We start from the raw sequence: 15,000 nt of genomic DNA, 5'->3' as shown, positions 1-15,000 counted from the left end.
ATTAAATTAAAATAAATAAAATGAAAAATAAATGTAATTTAATTAAAACTAAATGAAATATAAATACATAAACGTATTTAAAAAATAATAATATATAATAAAACAAAAATAAATAAAAAGAAACAAAACACGCAGACAATTGTAATTTTAATTGTGTTACTTAATAGTCTAATCGATCTTTATAAAAGCTTGTTTCCGCCACAAAATAAAAAAGGTAATTGCGACTTTTTATATATTAAGTCACAATTGCGAGTTATAAAGTCAGAATTGCATGATATAAAGTCACACACACGCACTCACTCACATTCACACTCACACACGCACTCACTCACACTCACACACACACACACACACACACACACACTAGGGCTGGACGATTTTGGCTAAAATCATAATCGCGATTAATCGAACAAGTTACCTCGATTACGATTATTGAACGATTATTCAAAAAAAATTCTTTCTCATGTGTCACTGGCAAGGCTTATACTGTAAATTATGTTCACGGTTATTTTTTTTAATGAAAGAATGCATAATCCTATATTTGTGATTCTAAAATAAGGAAACACACAGATAGCTTTTAATGCTTACTTATTAAATATTTCAAACAATTGAATCAAACAAAGCATACAATGCTTGAAATAAAAACGTCTTATAAAAAAGTGATTAAGTTTTAATGCAAAAAGAAAGTTTCCTAAAAATGTAGAAAATAGTTCTTTTTGTAAACAAAATAAAATTATTGTAAATATTGCCATCTTAAAAGTAAAATATAACTTGTATAAAACTAAAAAAAACTAATCCTTTTCATATTGCGTAGCATTTGTAAATGCTTGTGTTATGGAAACCTGCTTTGTGGAGTGGAGGCACGTGTTGCTGGGCGTTTGTCAGTCTCTCTCTGTTTTCGCGTGTTTCTTTGGTACAAGCGGCTCCTGTTGCTGAGTCGACTCAGTGTTTGAGTTCCCTTTCACACAGAGATTCCGGAAAATACACGGATAAAGAGGCCCGGGATTTGACCCGGGTTCGTTTGACTTTGGTTCATTCACACTGCCAGTGATTTTCCGGAATCAAGAGAGTGCGTTCACACACACACACACACACACACACACACACACACACACACACACACACACACAACCCGCAAAGACACGTGACATGTCCCAGCGGCGTCTATAGTTTGCTTATGAGCTGCGATTTCTCTCGATAAACCACGCTTGTGTATTTTTTTTCTCTGATTCGATCATAAACTAGCGCATTACGAACCGTTTCACGCTGGCGAACGATCCCGGCTTAGCGCCATCATTACGACACGGCATTGATTACGGCTTTTGTTCACACAGCGCGCGTTCCGGGACTGAACACGGCAATGTTACTATGTCCCCAACCTGGCATCAATCCCGGGTCGTGTTTGCGTTCACACAGAAGGTGTTTGTTCTGGCAATTTCCCGGGATCAAAGCGCTGTGTGAAAGGGGCTCATGTTGCTTCAATGTCGCAGACTGGACGGGGCGGAGTTACGTGACTACACACGCGGTTTCGATTATTTTTCGATTAATCATCCAGCCCTAACACACGCACGCACACACACACACACACACACACACACACCAAACAACACACACAACCAAAGGCGCAACAAAAATATAGGTTCACTTGGACACATGCATAATTATTTCAATTAATTTAAAAATAAATTAAATAAAAATACATTAAAACAGAGTTAAATTAATATAAATAAAATTAAAATAAATAAAATAAAAAATAAATAAATGTAATTTCATTAAAACTAAATAAAATATAAATAAATAAATGTATTTAAAAAAATAATAATATATAATACAACAAAAATAAATAAAAAGAAACAAAACAAAACACAATAAAATAAAATACTTCAGACTTTGAATACAGCACATATATCATCGCCTCATATCTCCAAAACCGCTGTTTTCTGTAAATGGAAAACCCCTGTATTTATTAAATAATTAAGCACTGTGATGTCAAAGTTGATATTGTAACTTTATATGTATGATCAGACATTTTAACATTTTACCAAAATCAAGCTCAAAATGAGGTTTTTGATCAGCAAAATGTGTCCTTTGTGAAGCTATAATTCCCCTTTCATTGTATTTGCATGCATGGAAAAATGCAACTAGGATAATACTCAGAATTTCTCGCTGTGTGTGACAGGAGAAAACAAGTCACACGGCTAAATAGAAACCAAGTGACCAACAAAATAAGCTGGTTAGCACAACAACACAGGCATAAAAGAAAGAGAAGGCTTTTATCGCTCCCGGTTTTATGGCATCATGTCTGGTTAGGACGAACACAAAAACACTGTTATTCTGCAAGAGCGAGAGCGTTACTGGAGTCACGACTGCTTGGATTTATGTGGAGGAAACTCGCTCTCATTCCTGGACAATTAAAGAGAGGCTGAAGGCCAAACAGATTCAAATGAAGCGTCCAGATCATTGAGGAGAGTAAATGAAGTCCAGCAAAGCACTCTGGGATTGCGGATCATGGAGTTTAGTGGTTTTGGGAGCCTCATTCAGCACAGATGAAGTCTAACAGCACTGCATTGACAGCCATGATGGATTCGACACAACCCAAGGGGGCTGATTTTATTTTCAGATCAAGAGCCCAAGCTTTGTGTAGCAGCAAAGATATATATCTGAGAGTTACAGAGATTTACAGTCTAGATCACTGCGGTAACTAAAGACACTGATGTAGATCTGGGCTTCCCCCTGTTACACACACAAACACACACTAGCGGGGTGCCAAGAACACGAGAAAAGGTATAGAGAAGAAAATAATAAAAGTGTTGAGCTCAGACTTACAGATTCTCACACACCCTCCTAAAGTCTACGCCAAAACACTGTAAAACTCATAATTCTTTTTTTATTTAGCTAAAAAAGAAAATGCAATTTGATTTCACCCCCCAGAAGAGGAGGGTTGGTTTGGAGAGAGAGAGAGAGAGAGAGAGAGAGAGAGAGAAGAAAGAGAGGTATTGTGTTAGTGAGACTGCAGTGGTTCAGTGTTTGCTTTGGTTTCTATGGTAACGCCAGACTGAAAAGAGAGATAACTTAAACAGATGTGGAGAACCCGACCCGGAGGAAGGGAGAGAAAGACCAAAAAAGAAAATCAGGAAAAATAACGAAACAGAAAAGCCACAGATAAATCCGCCTTGTCTGAGAGTGTTTCTGGTATTTTGGTGTTTAAAGAGAAAGAGCAAATCACGTCCAGAGAGAGAGAGAGACTAGCCACAGACAGAGGAGAGATTAAAAGAAAAGGAAAGAAAAAAAAAATAGAGAAAGAATCGTAAGAAATTCATCTGGTTTACTGAATAAAAGGAAAGGAAAAAGATCTGAGGATATACAGTAAACATGTAAAAATCTAAATTATTATTTTATTATTAAAAGATACAGTTATGGCTGTTAGAATCATGAAAATGTGCTGCAAATAAAAACTGATAAAAACAAATTAAATTAAATTAAATTAAATTAAATTAAATTAAATTAAATTAAATTAAACAAAAACAAATAAACAGTTCACACTATTTTTATAGAACCTATCCCTTCTTTAAAATAAAAAAATAATAATACAATAATTTAAAAAAATCATAATAATAATTAGGTCTTTATATTCTTTTTTTATATTAAATAAAGTTGTAGCATCAAAAATACACTTTCCTTTATACTGTACATTTTAATCTAACACCCTGAATGCTAAAAAAAAACATGCATGTTGATGCAAATAAAAACTGATAAAAACAAATAAAATAAAATTTTATTAAATTAAATTAAAAAAAAAATACATATATATATATATAATTTATTTATTTAAATAAAAAGTTCACAATATTTTTATGGAACCTAGCCCTTCTTTAAAAATAAAATAAAAATAATACAATAATAAAAAAAATCATAATAATAATTAGGTCTTTATATTCTTTCTTTATATTAAATTAAGTTGTAGCATCAAAAATACACTCTTTCCCTTATACTGTTCATTTTAATCTAACATCCTGAATGCTAAAAAAACATGCATGTTGATGCAAATAAAAACTGATAAAAACAAATAAAATAAATTTCAATTTAATTAAATAAATAAAAAACATATATAAATAAATAGTAATAAAAAATATATATATTTATTTATTTATTTGTATTTAAATAAACATTTCACAGTATTTTTATGGAACCTAGCCCTTCTTTAAAAATAAAATAATAAAAAAAATCATAATAATAATTAGGTCTTTATATTCTTTCTTTATATTAAATTAAGTTGTAGCATCAAAAATACACTCTTTCCCTTATACTGTTCATTTTAATCTAACACCCTGAATGCTAAAAAAAACATGCATGTTGATGCAAATAAAAACTGATAAAAACAAATAAAATAAAATCTAATTTAATTAAATAAATAAAAAACATATATAAATAAATAGTAATAAAAAATATATATTTATTTATTTGTATTTAAATAAACATTTCACAGTATTTTTATGGAACCTAGCCCTTCTTTAAAAATAAAATAAAATAATAAAATAATAAAAAAAATCATAATAATAATTAGGTCTTTATATTCTTTCTTTATATTAAATTAAGTTGTAGCATCAAAAATACACTCTTTCCCTTATACTGTACATTTTAATCTAACATCCTGAATGCTAAAAAAGCATGCATGTTGATGTTATTTGTCATCTGTGTGACGCACCTGTGGTTTCAGACGGGGAGGTAATTATGAATGTATTCTTTCTAGTCCTCAGCGGTTCCTCCTTTCATCTGGAAAAGCCAAATCTGGCAGGCCGAATTAAAAAGATAAAATTCCCTTTCTAGTCAGCTGAGAGAGACCTTCAAACCCCTCTTGGACCTTTGACAATTCAAAAAAGCAGCGGTAAAAAATAATGTTTCTGTCCCAAAAAGCATCATCTCAACCATAGCTGCACCAGAAATAATTAATAGATTAAAACGATAATTGGAAACTTCCCCACAGATCTTACAAGCTGCGCATGGCAAGTGAATTCAAATGAAGAAAAAATGAGAGTGGAAAAGAAATGAAATAATAAAAGTGTGTGAAATATTGATAGCGTCTGATGAATCGTCTCATCTGCGAGATCACTGATGACAAACAGCGGAAATGAGGAAGAAAATTGACCAGCACAATGATTTATAGAAAACGATCATTCATAAGTGAGCCGGCTCCTCTTCAAAGCGCTAACATCTATTTCTCAATGTTGTATTTTACTATTTTATACAGAAAAGAATGAATTATTTCCATGCAACAGAATCAAAAAAGCATTACTAAAAACCATTCAAATCCATACAGAATCAATGCAGAACACAGAATGCAGGGCCGGATTAAGAGTTCAGGGGCCCCTCGACACAATGTCTTGTAGGCCCCCACTTAGGCTGGCCAAATGTATATTTTGTCCAAGGACATTTTAATATGACATTTACCATTTTACTGACTTAAAAGGAACCTTGTTGTACTATGCTGGAGTAAAGTTCATAAATGGTCGTTCTTTCCCATAGGAATTTGTAAAATAATGTTGGGTGGATCTCTGTGCCTCTAGGGGGGTTCGGGGGCATGCTCCCCCACAAGAACATTTTGTACATTTTAAGGTTAAATGCATCAATCTCGTGCTCTTTGAGAGATCAAAATTAAGAGCTTCAACCCATGCACTGCTCGTTGAACAAAGAAAAAGCATTGATTTGTACCATGAAAATAAAGAGGGCTCAAACATCTTTTTAGTTATGAGAGTCTCAGTCTACATTACATTATCAATGGTGTTTTAGGATGCCAAACAATTATTATAATAATTTAATAACGATTTATATAATTATTCCTATGAGTAAAATCCATATAGCCTATAAATGTACTATATAAATGAAAATGAATATTTCAAAAGTATATTTTAGTCTACATTACACTATAATACAGGAAAATTAAAATACTTTTGTCCTAATTTCTTCACTTGCAAGAAATAAACCCTTGAGCTTTTATTTAGGAGAAAACACCAGATGACCATGCTGATCGCGTGAGCAAAAGAGCGCACTTTTCTTTAAATCACGCAGCACAAACAGGAGGCCTATTCTTAAAGTCTTGTGCTGTTTTATAAAGGATTCAGGATTATTTAATGAATAGAAAATTAAGATTTTTTTGTTTTTAAATATCTTACTGACCCCCAAATTATTAGAACGGTAATGTACATACACACAAAAAATATGTAAAATTAAACCTCTGAAATTCTATTTTATTGCGGAAATCTATCACAGTCCTCACAAACACAAACTGAGACCTATGGATTATTCTTAAACACAGGAATATTGCTAAAAATGTTTTGATGTGTGATTGCTGAAGGCGGAGATGAGCTGCAGACGTGATGTTGTGGTGGCGATGGTTAATAAAAAGAGATGAATTCAGCGCACAGTAAAACCCTGCCTGGAAATTGTGTCTTTAAATTCATCCCCACATTTGCTCTGTGAGATGAAGGTGAGAGATCTGTCAGATTCAGGAGTAAAGCTGCGGCTGAACTATCACAGCTGAATGTCCACCTCAAGTTCAAGAGGGAAAAGCCTTGCACAGATTCACAAAAGCCTTTTCTTTAGACAGTCTGTGATGAAGTCATGAGCATCCGCTGGACGACACTGACTCTGCAGAAGTTCATCAGAGGAGATGCTGAGAGTGTGATCGAGCTTCATCAGGGATTCTCTCGTTTACGTGTGTGTATTCACAGCAGGAACTGATACTTGGGTAGTATAGTAATGTGTGTGTGTGTGTGTGTGTGTGTGTGTGTGTGTGTGTCAGACCTGCTGGAGAGGTTGAGGAGCTCGTGTTTATCAGCAGCAGTGTGTGTGTGTGTGTGTGTGTGTGTGTGTGTGTGTGTGTGTGTGTGTGTGTGTGTGTCAGACCTGCTGGACAGGTTGAGGAGCTCATGTTTATCAGCTGCAGTTTGTGTGTGTGTGTGTGTGTGTGTGTGTGTGTGTGTGTGTGTGTGTGTGTGTGTGTGTGTGTGTGTGTGTGTGTCAGACCTGCTGGAGAGGTTGAGGAGCTCGAGCTAGTGAGGAGCTCGCGTTTATCATTATCGTGTTTATCATTATGGGGTGGTGATGGCGCAGTGGATAAGACACATGCCTTTGGTGTGAGAGACCGGGCTTCGAATCCACTGTGAGACACCGATGTGTCCCTGAGCAAGACACTTAACCCCTAGTTGCTCCAGAGGCGTGCGATCTCTGACATATATAGCAATTGTAAGTCGCTTTGGATAAAAGCGTCAGCTAAATGAATTAAAATTTAAAATTTATCAGCTGCAGTGTGTGTGTGTGTGTGTGTGTGTGTGTGTGTGTGTGTGTGTGTGTGTGTGTGTGTGTGTGTGTGTGTGTGTGTGTGTGTGTGTGTGTGTGTGTGTCAGACCTGCTGGAGAGGTTGAGGAGCTCGTGTTTATCAGCTGCAGTGGATTTGTCCTCCAGTTCCCACAGAAGAACGCTGACGAGATGAGAGTTCTTGATGACAATCGGCACCTCCTCGAACATCTTCTCGAATCCCACGCAAGCTTTCTTCAGCCTGGACACAGAAAACAGATCCACATTCACAAGCATCAGAATCTGGAAGCGACTCCGGTCAGAGTCTTGACATCACGTTTTTGATAACACTGTGACCAAACTAGACAGTAGGTGTGTAAGGGTACAAGAATTCGTACTCAGAAAGCTTCAGTGCGGGTCTTTTGTTTCGGGATGCAAGTGTTTTTTTAACCGCTGCACGTGTGGAACGTAATTTCAAACTCAGTTTCCCCTCTAGAATAGACAATATGGATGGATATACTTTTATGTTGCAAACACATCTATAGTTCATAGCTCATAAACCCCGCCCTCTACATGAAGTCTAATGAACGCGATGGAAACTTAATCAAATTACACTTCAAATAAATTTTTCCAAAGATGTTTTCAGTCATTTTATGTAGTTTTTATCACGCTGATGTACGTTTCAGAGTTCGTTTTTTTAAATAAGTTTGGTCTAAGTTAGTTATTTGATCCTATAAAAACGGGATTGTGACGTCATGATTGACAACTATTCACTGAGGCTTTTTGGGGGATTTTCGGGAGGAGACTGGAGCTTCAACTTTAATTTCCACATGTCCATAATTGTTTGTTTCACATCGACATAATGAGTTTGTTTGTTTCACATCGACATAATGAGTTTCTGCGTTTCTGCGGGAGTGTGTGTGTGTGTGTGCTCCCAAATCAGTGCAAGATGTCAGCGCATATTAGGACTTTGGCGGCTTCACTTTTCACCAATGGAAGAGTGAAGGGGCGTCGCCCATCTTTTTTTTTACTGTTTATGGATTAAAGTTGTCAAACATGCAACGTGCTTTAAATCAACTCTTTCCCCGCCAGTGACGGAATTTTCGGCTTTCCGAGTTTTCACTGTTTTACGGTAGGTGGCGCTATTACGCATCTTCTGAAAGAGTACAGACTCTCCGGATCAAAACACAGGCAAAAAAGGAGCAGAAACAAGCGATAAAAGCATTGCTTATGCACATTAGTCTTTAAAAAAACTCAATTTTCTCAGCCTTTTGTTCAAAATGTTGATTTTTATTAAACTTATCCACATTCAAGTTCTGATAAAAAAGAATGCAAAGATTAAAACAGGTTTTTGTTTAAAATTAGAGTCTCTGTTCTTTCTTTTTATATATTGCATGTTCAGATATTCATACAACAAAATATTCTGGGGGCCATAATATAATCTGCAGTGTGCGTCGCTGCCTGTTGCAGCAATATAGGTAGACTGTTTTTTAAAGACAGACATAGTTTGTTAATTAAACGACTGTTTGATGTCAAAAAAGGATTACACTACCAAAAAACGAACCGAAACTTAAGAATAAAAATCATAATTTTTGTATTCAGCTACACCCTTACTACGCACAATATGTCAAGTTTCCAGTGCTTTTGTCAGTCCATATTGAAAGTGAAACGGCTGTGCGATTGGACATAATTACAATGGACCAAGTTCAAGCTGTGATGACCAATGAGATTTAAAAGTGGGCAGGGCAACCCAAAATAAAGAGAAACCAATCGACAGACAAAATGTCTTGTTGCTCTCTGGGTATTAAGACAAAAAATCGCATCGCTAACTTGTTTTCTCTTGGCCCCTTTATTTTGCACTCTTTCCCAATCAGTGCTTTAACCCCCTCATTAGGATCTGCTTGTGGTCGGGACTCCTGCAATGAGGGCGCAAGAGACGCCACGTGAACTGATCACTCTAATTAAATGAGTGGATGATTTCAACTCTTCTCCATCACTAATCGCTCCATCAGACAAGCACTCAAGGCTGATTAGTCAACTGATTTCAAAAGCACTTTCTGAAAGGAGGATGAAGTCAACAAAGCAATGCGAGTCTGTGTGTGTGTGTGTGTGTGTGTGTGTGTGTGTGTGTGTGTGTGTGTGTGTGTGTGTGTGTGTGTGTCAAGCGTTTCTGACCACTCGACTCTTTATCCAGACTCTCAGCCCATCCATCGTCCCCCAATAGAAATTATTCTAGATTTTGTCGGCAATAATATATAATAGCTTTAACAAATAAAATAAAAGCTATATGACATATTAATAAATTAATAAATAGTATATAATATTAAAATATAATACAACCTAATATATCATATAACATAATATAATACATTTATATTTACAGGGTCCACTACAATATAATACCATATATATATATATATATATGAATGACATCTTATAACAAATAAAAGAAAAACTATAACACATTTAGAATGAAATTTAGGAATAATATATTATAAAAAAAATATAAAATAGAATTATATAATAAAATAAAATATTATATAATATAATAATCAATTTTGAAATTTGGCAACCCCAATACAATAAATAAATCTATATAAATATATATCTTTAACAAAAGATAAACTATACAACACATTTAGAAATACATTTAGTAAATGTAAAAAATTTAAATGTACTTTAATAATAAACATAGTATAATTTAAAGTAATATATTATAATCTGATACATTTAGAAATAAAATTTTTAAGAATATATAATATTAAATAAAACAATTATATTATATAATAAACAAAACATAATATAATATAATAAACTAAAAAAATAATATAATAAAATAAAACATTTTGGAAATAATATAATATATGTTGATTTTCTTAAAATAAATTTGTACTTTTGATATATTAGTCCACCTACATTGACTTCATTCCCATGTCTTAACTTTGTAATTCCCTGCCAGCTGAGATTAGGCAAGCTGAATCGCTTAGTGTTTTTAAATCATCCCTTAAAACTTATTTGTTTAGGGTAGCTTTAACATAATTGTTCGTAATTGCCATATAATTAATCGAACATTTCATAATATGTTTTTATTTGTCATTTTATTTTTTTCTGTCATTAATGCATTGTTTGTATAATTGTATGTTCTATCATGTTTCTATTCTTGTGAAGCGCTTTGAGATGCTACTTTTAAAGGTGCTATAGAAAATAAAGTTTTTTATTATTATTATGATTTGTTTTAGGCTCACCCCTCTGCTGAGAAGTCCTTCTCTTTACAGATCTCCATGAGTTTGGGGGTCAGCCTGTAGGCTTTCAGACACAGAGAACCCTGGGCCGTCTTCAGAGGATCTACAGAGAAAGAGAACCAAAGACTAAACATGGATGACTTCTCTGAAGACGAACTAAAGTGTTGGGTTACACTTTATTTCGATAGTCCACTTTAGACATTCTACTAACTATAAGTAACTTTGCACGTAAATCTCAATAGAGTATTAGTAGATTGTAGCAGACTGTCAGTCGACTGATAGGTTATGGTTAGGTGTTAGGGTTCGGGTTAGGAGAATAAGTTGACTTGACAGTTTTATACATGTTTGATATCAATTCAAATGTCTCAGTGCGACTGGTACAAATGTCTCATTCCCAAATAAGTAACACAAAAGGTAATAAGGTTTTTAAGAGTTTAGGGATAACAGACACACAAAGGAATGTGGTCTCTAGACAAATTTGATTTGATTCAACTTTATTGTCATTACACAAGTACAGGTACAAGGCAACGAAATGCAGTTTAGGTCAAACCAGAAGTGCATTAGCAGCAAGTGCAGAATATATAATGGCTGTATAGTGCAGGACGTGGATATTTACTAAATATATATAGAGATGACTATTACTATAATACAATTAGGCTAAGATGAGCAGTATAACATATAGATTTAAAGTAGTGCAAATAAAGTATGGACATAAGCTATCCGAGTAAGAGTGCAGTGAAAAGTAATTGCATATTTCAGTTAAAGTACATGCATACCGGTATATAAACAGTTGGTACTGTAAATAAGAAGTCGGCAGTGCAATTGAGCATAACCCCAAATGGTCTTGTACCACCAAAAGGTGTAACCTCCGAATGCAAATATCCATTGTTTAACACTCGTTACCATGTGAAGAGGTTCTGGCTATATAATGGAATCCAGCAAAAGGAGGTTGAGAGTGGTCTCACGTATTTGTTCTGGAGCATTAATGTTTTGCATTGATTACCTTTAAATTGATTATGAAATTGTAATGATACATTTACCAGACATAATTAAAGCTGCAGTAGGTAACTTTTGTAAACAAATATTTGTTAAAACTGTCATTATGTCCTGACAGTAGAATATGAGACAGATTATCTGTGAAAAAAATCAAGCTCCTCTGGCTCCTCCCTGTGGTCCTAATGCCATTTGCAGAAATACACCGCTCCCGGTCAGAAACAACCAATCAGAGCCAGGAGGAATGTCTTAGCAGTGTCAATCACGCTCGTGTACGCGCTGATCACCCCTCTCTTGCACAGCGCGAGCGCGTACCGTCGTTCGTGACTCTCCTGTTCGAACTCGTTCATCCAAATGAACAAATCTTTTTTCGAGTCATTTCGTTCATTCAAATGACTCGAAAAAAGATTCGTTCATTTGGATGAACGAGTTCGAACAGGAGAGTCACGAACGCGCATCACAGAACAGAGCAAGGCGAGCATTTGTGCTTATAAAACTTGAAGTTTTTTATTTATTTTTGAAATGACCGATCATTTCGCTAGATAAGACCCTTATTCATCGTCTGGTATCGTTTAAAGCCCTTTGAAGCTGCACTGAAACTGTCATTTGGTCCTTGAAACGTTTGTGTCCTATTGAAGTCCATTATATGGAGAAAAAGCCTGGAATGTTTTCATCAAAGACCTTAATTTCTTTTCGACTGAAGAAAGAAAGACATGGACATCTTGGATGACATGGGGGTGAGTAAATTATCAGCAAAAGTTTTTTTTTAAACTGAACTAATCCTTTAATGTTATCTTACTAGCTATATATAACTTATAGAAAGAGTGCAACGTTATAAAGCTACATGTATTGCAAAATACATAATGATTTGAGGACCAAGTTTGTAGTCAAAGTATGGGCAGGCCATAGTCAATGTAAAGCATATTGTTGATGTTTCGTCCCTATTAGTGAATGTTCCATAACTGTTTATAATCCGCCGTCATCGGTGGTCCTGCTTACTAGCCTGCGCGTTCACGGCAGGCTCCGCTGTGGGGGAGGAGCTGTGGGGGAGGAGCTGTGGGGGAGGAGCTGTGGAGGGAGGAGCTGTGGGGAAGGAGCTGTGGGGGAGGAGCTGTGGAGGGAGGAGCTGTGGGGGAGGAGCTGTGGAGGGAGGAGCTGTGGAGGGAGGAGCTGTGGGGGAGCAGCTGTGGAGGGAGGAGCTGTGGAGGGAGGAGCTGTGGGGGAGGAGCTGTGGGGGAGGAGCTGTGAAGGGAGGAGCTGTGGGGGAGGAGCTGTGGAGGGAGGAGCTGTGGGGGAGGAGCTGTGGGGGAGGAGCTGTGGGGGAGCAGCTGTGGGGGAGGAGCTGTGGGGGAGGAGCTGTGGAGGGAGGAGGTGTGGGGGAGGAGCTGTGGAGGGAGGAGCTGTGGGGGAGGAGCTGTGGGGGAGGAGCTATGGAGGGAGGAGCTGTGGAGGGAGGTGCTGTGGGGGAGGAGCTGTGGGGGAGGAGCTGTGGAGGGAGGAGCTGTGGGGGAGGAGCTGTGGAGGGAGGAGCTGTGGGGAAGGAGCTGTGGGGGAGGAGCTGTGGAGGGAGGAGCTGTGGAGGGAGGAGCTGTGGGGGAGGAGCTGTGGGGGAGGAGCTGTGGAGGGAGGAGCTGTGGGGGAGGAGCTGTGGGGGAGCAGCTGTGGGGGAGGAGCTGTGGGGGAGGAGCTGTGGAGGGAGGAGCTGTGGGGGAGGAGCTGTGGAGGGAGGAGCTGTGGATGAGGAGCTGTGGAGGGAGGAGCTGTGGGGGAGGAGCTGTGGGGGAGGAGCTATGGATGAGGAGCTGTGGAGGGAGGAGCTGTGGATGAGGAGCTGTGGAGGGAGGAGCTGTGGGGGAGGAGCTGTGGAGGGAGGAGCTGTGGAGGGAGGAGCTGTGGGGGAGGAGCTGTGGGGGAGGAGCTGTGGAGGGAGGAGCTGTGGAGGGAGGAGCTGTGGCGGAGGAGCTGTGGGGGAGGAGCTGTTGTGGAGGGAGGAGGTGTGGGGGAGGAGCTATGGAGGGAGGAGCTGTGGAGGGAGGAGCTGTGGAGGGAGGAGGTGTGGGGGAGGAGCTGTGGAGGGAGGAGCTGTGGAGGGAGGAGGTGTGGGGGAGGAGCTGTGGAGGGAGGAGCTGTGGAGGGAGGAGCTGTGGAGGGAGGAGGTGTGGGGGAGGAGCTGTGGAGGGAGGAGGTGTGGGGGAGGAGCTGTGGAGGGAGGAGCTGTGGAGGGAGGAGCTGTGGGGGAGGAGCTGTGGAGGGAGGAGGTGTGGGGGAGGAGCTGTGGAGGGAGGAGCTGTGGAGGGAGGAGCTGTGGAGGGAGGAGGTGTGGAGGGAGGAGGTGTGGGGGAGGAGCTGTGGAGGGAGGAGGTGTGGGGGAGGAGCTGTGGAGGGAGGAGGTGTGGGGGAGGAGCTGTGGAGGGAGGAGCTGTGGAGAGAGGAGGTGTGGGGGAGGAGCTGTGGAGGGAGGTGTGGGGGAGGAGCTGTGGAGGGAGGAGCTGTGGAGGGAGGAGGTGTGGGGGAGGAGCTGTGGAGGGAGGGCTGTAGTGCAGCAGAGAGCAAGGGGGTTGGACCTGTAAGTTGTGCTTGTTCAAATTTTCAAGCTAAGTCAACATTTTCTCAAAATTCCCTACTGCAGCTTTAATTGTTATATTTGATAATTCTAACTGACTTTGACATTATTTTCATCAGAGTTAAAAGGAATAGTCAAACATCGCTGCACATTTAATGATACACTGATATCATTAAAACCCTTTTCATTTATGGAGCCAGATGAAATAACGAGTTAATACATAAGAGAAAATGTATTGAATTTAATCAAAAATAATTTGCCGCGAGAAAAGAGAGTAACACAGAGAGACCTTCACCCGCTGATCATAAGATCCTCATTGGCTTACAGTTGCAAAGTTACTTATAGTCAGTCGTATAATATCTGTTGGGGGACCAACACAATAAAGAGTTATCAGATATCAAGCATGCAGTCGACTAATAATCTAATGACAGGTAGTTGACATGTGGTTGCAAAGTTACTTATAGTTAGTAGAATGTCTAAAGTAGACTATCGAAATAAAGTGTTACCAAGTGTTGAACACAGGGTGCTTATGTAAGCTTCAGAAACAAGACCAAAAAAAACTAACAGCAATAAAGGCTGTTAAACAAACGTATGAAACGTAAAATTGAAGATTTAAAGTTTGAAAAATGAATCTACCAGGGGAACACAGCTGTCAGAGTGGATTAATCCGCTGTCAGAAGCCTGACATTTTGAGTCACAAAAAAGCTTCATTAATATAGAAGATGGGCAAAAGATTGGCAGTCGGCTCTACCCGCTGTCTGTTATACAAAGACAGGATTTATAGAGCGGCTTCGTTTTGATATTAAATGCATTTAGACATTGAGGAAACATGATTGTCTGTATTTTTATACGGTCTTGAAACGTCCTTAACAATTGCACAAGAACAGCAATCTAAAGACATCTCAAGAT

At 38.2% G+C, this 15,000-nt stretch overlaps 1 protein-coding gene across 1 annotated transcript in view; it reads right to left on the bottom strand.

The window, feature by feature from the left end:
* eif3hb (eukaryotic translation initiation factor 3, subunit H, b) overlaps positions 1–15,000 on the bottom strand; it is a 97,056-nt gene that overhangs the window by 17,684 nt on the left and 64,372 nt on the right. Inside the window, exons 4-5 of the mRNA XM_077195750.1 lie at positions 10,539–10,638; positions 7,406–7,555 (exon numbers count right to left, since the gene is read on the bottom strand). Coding sequence (XP_077051865.1) covers positions 7,406–7,555; positions 10,539–10,638 — 250 coding nt within the window. The remainder of the gene's footprint in view (positions 1–7,405; positions 7,556–10,538; positions 10,639–15,000) is intronic.

Source organism: Siphateles boraxobius, unplaced genomic scaffold, assembly GCF_051911475.1.
Source record: "Siphateles boraxobius isolate OS27281-9 unplaced genomic scaffold, OSU_SipBor_1 35, whole genome shotgun sequence".
Classification (NCBI taxonomy): Eukaryota; Metazoa; Chordata; class Actinopteri; order Cypriniformes; family Leuciscidae; genus Siphateles; species Siphateles boraxobius.
This window is presented reverse-complemented; position numbering and strand designations above follow the sequence as displayed.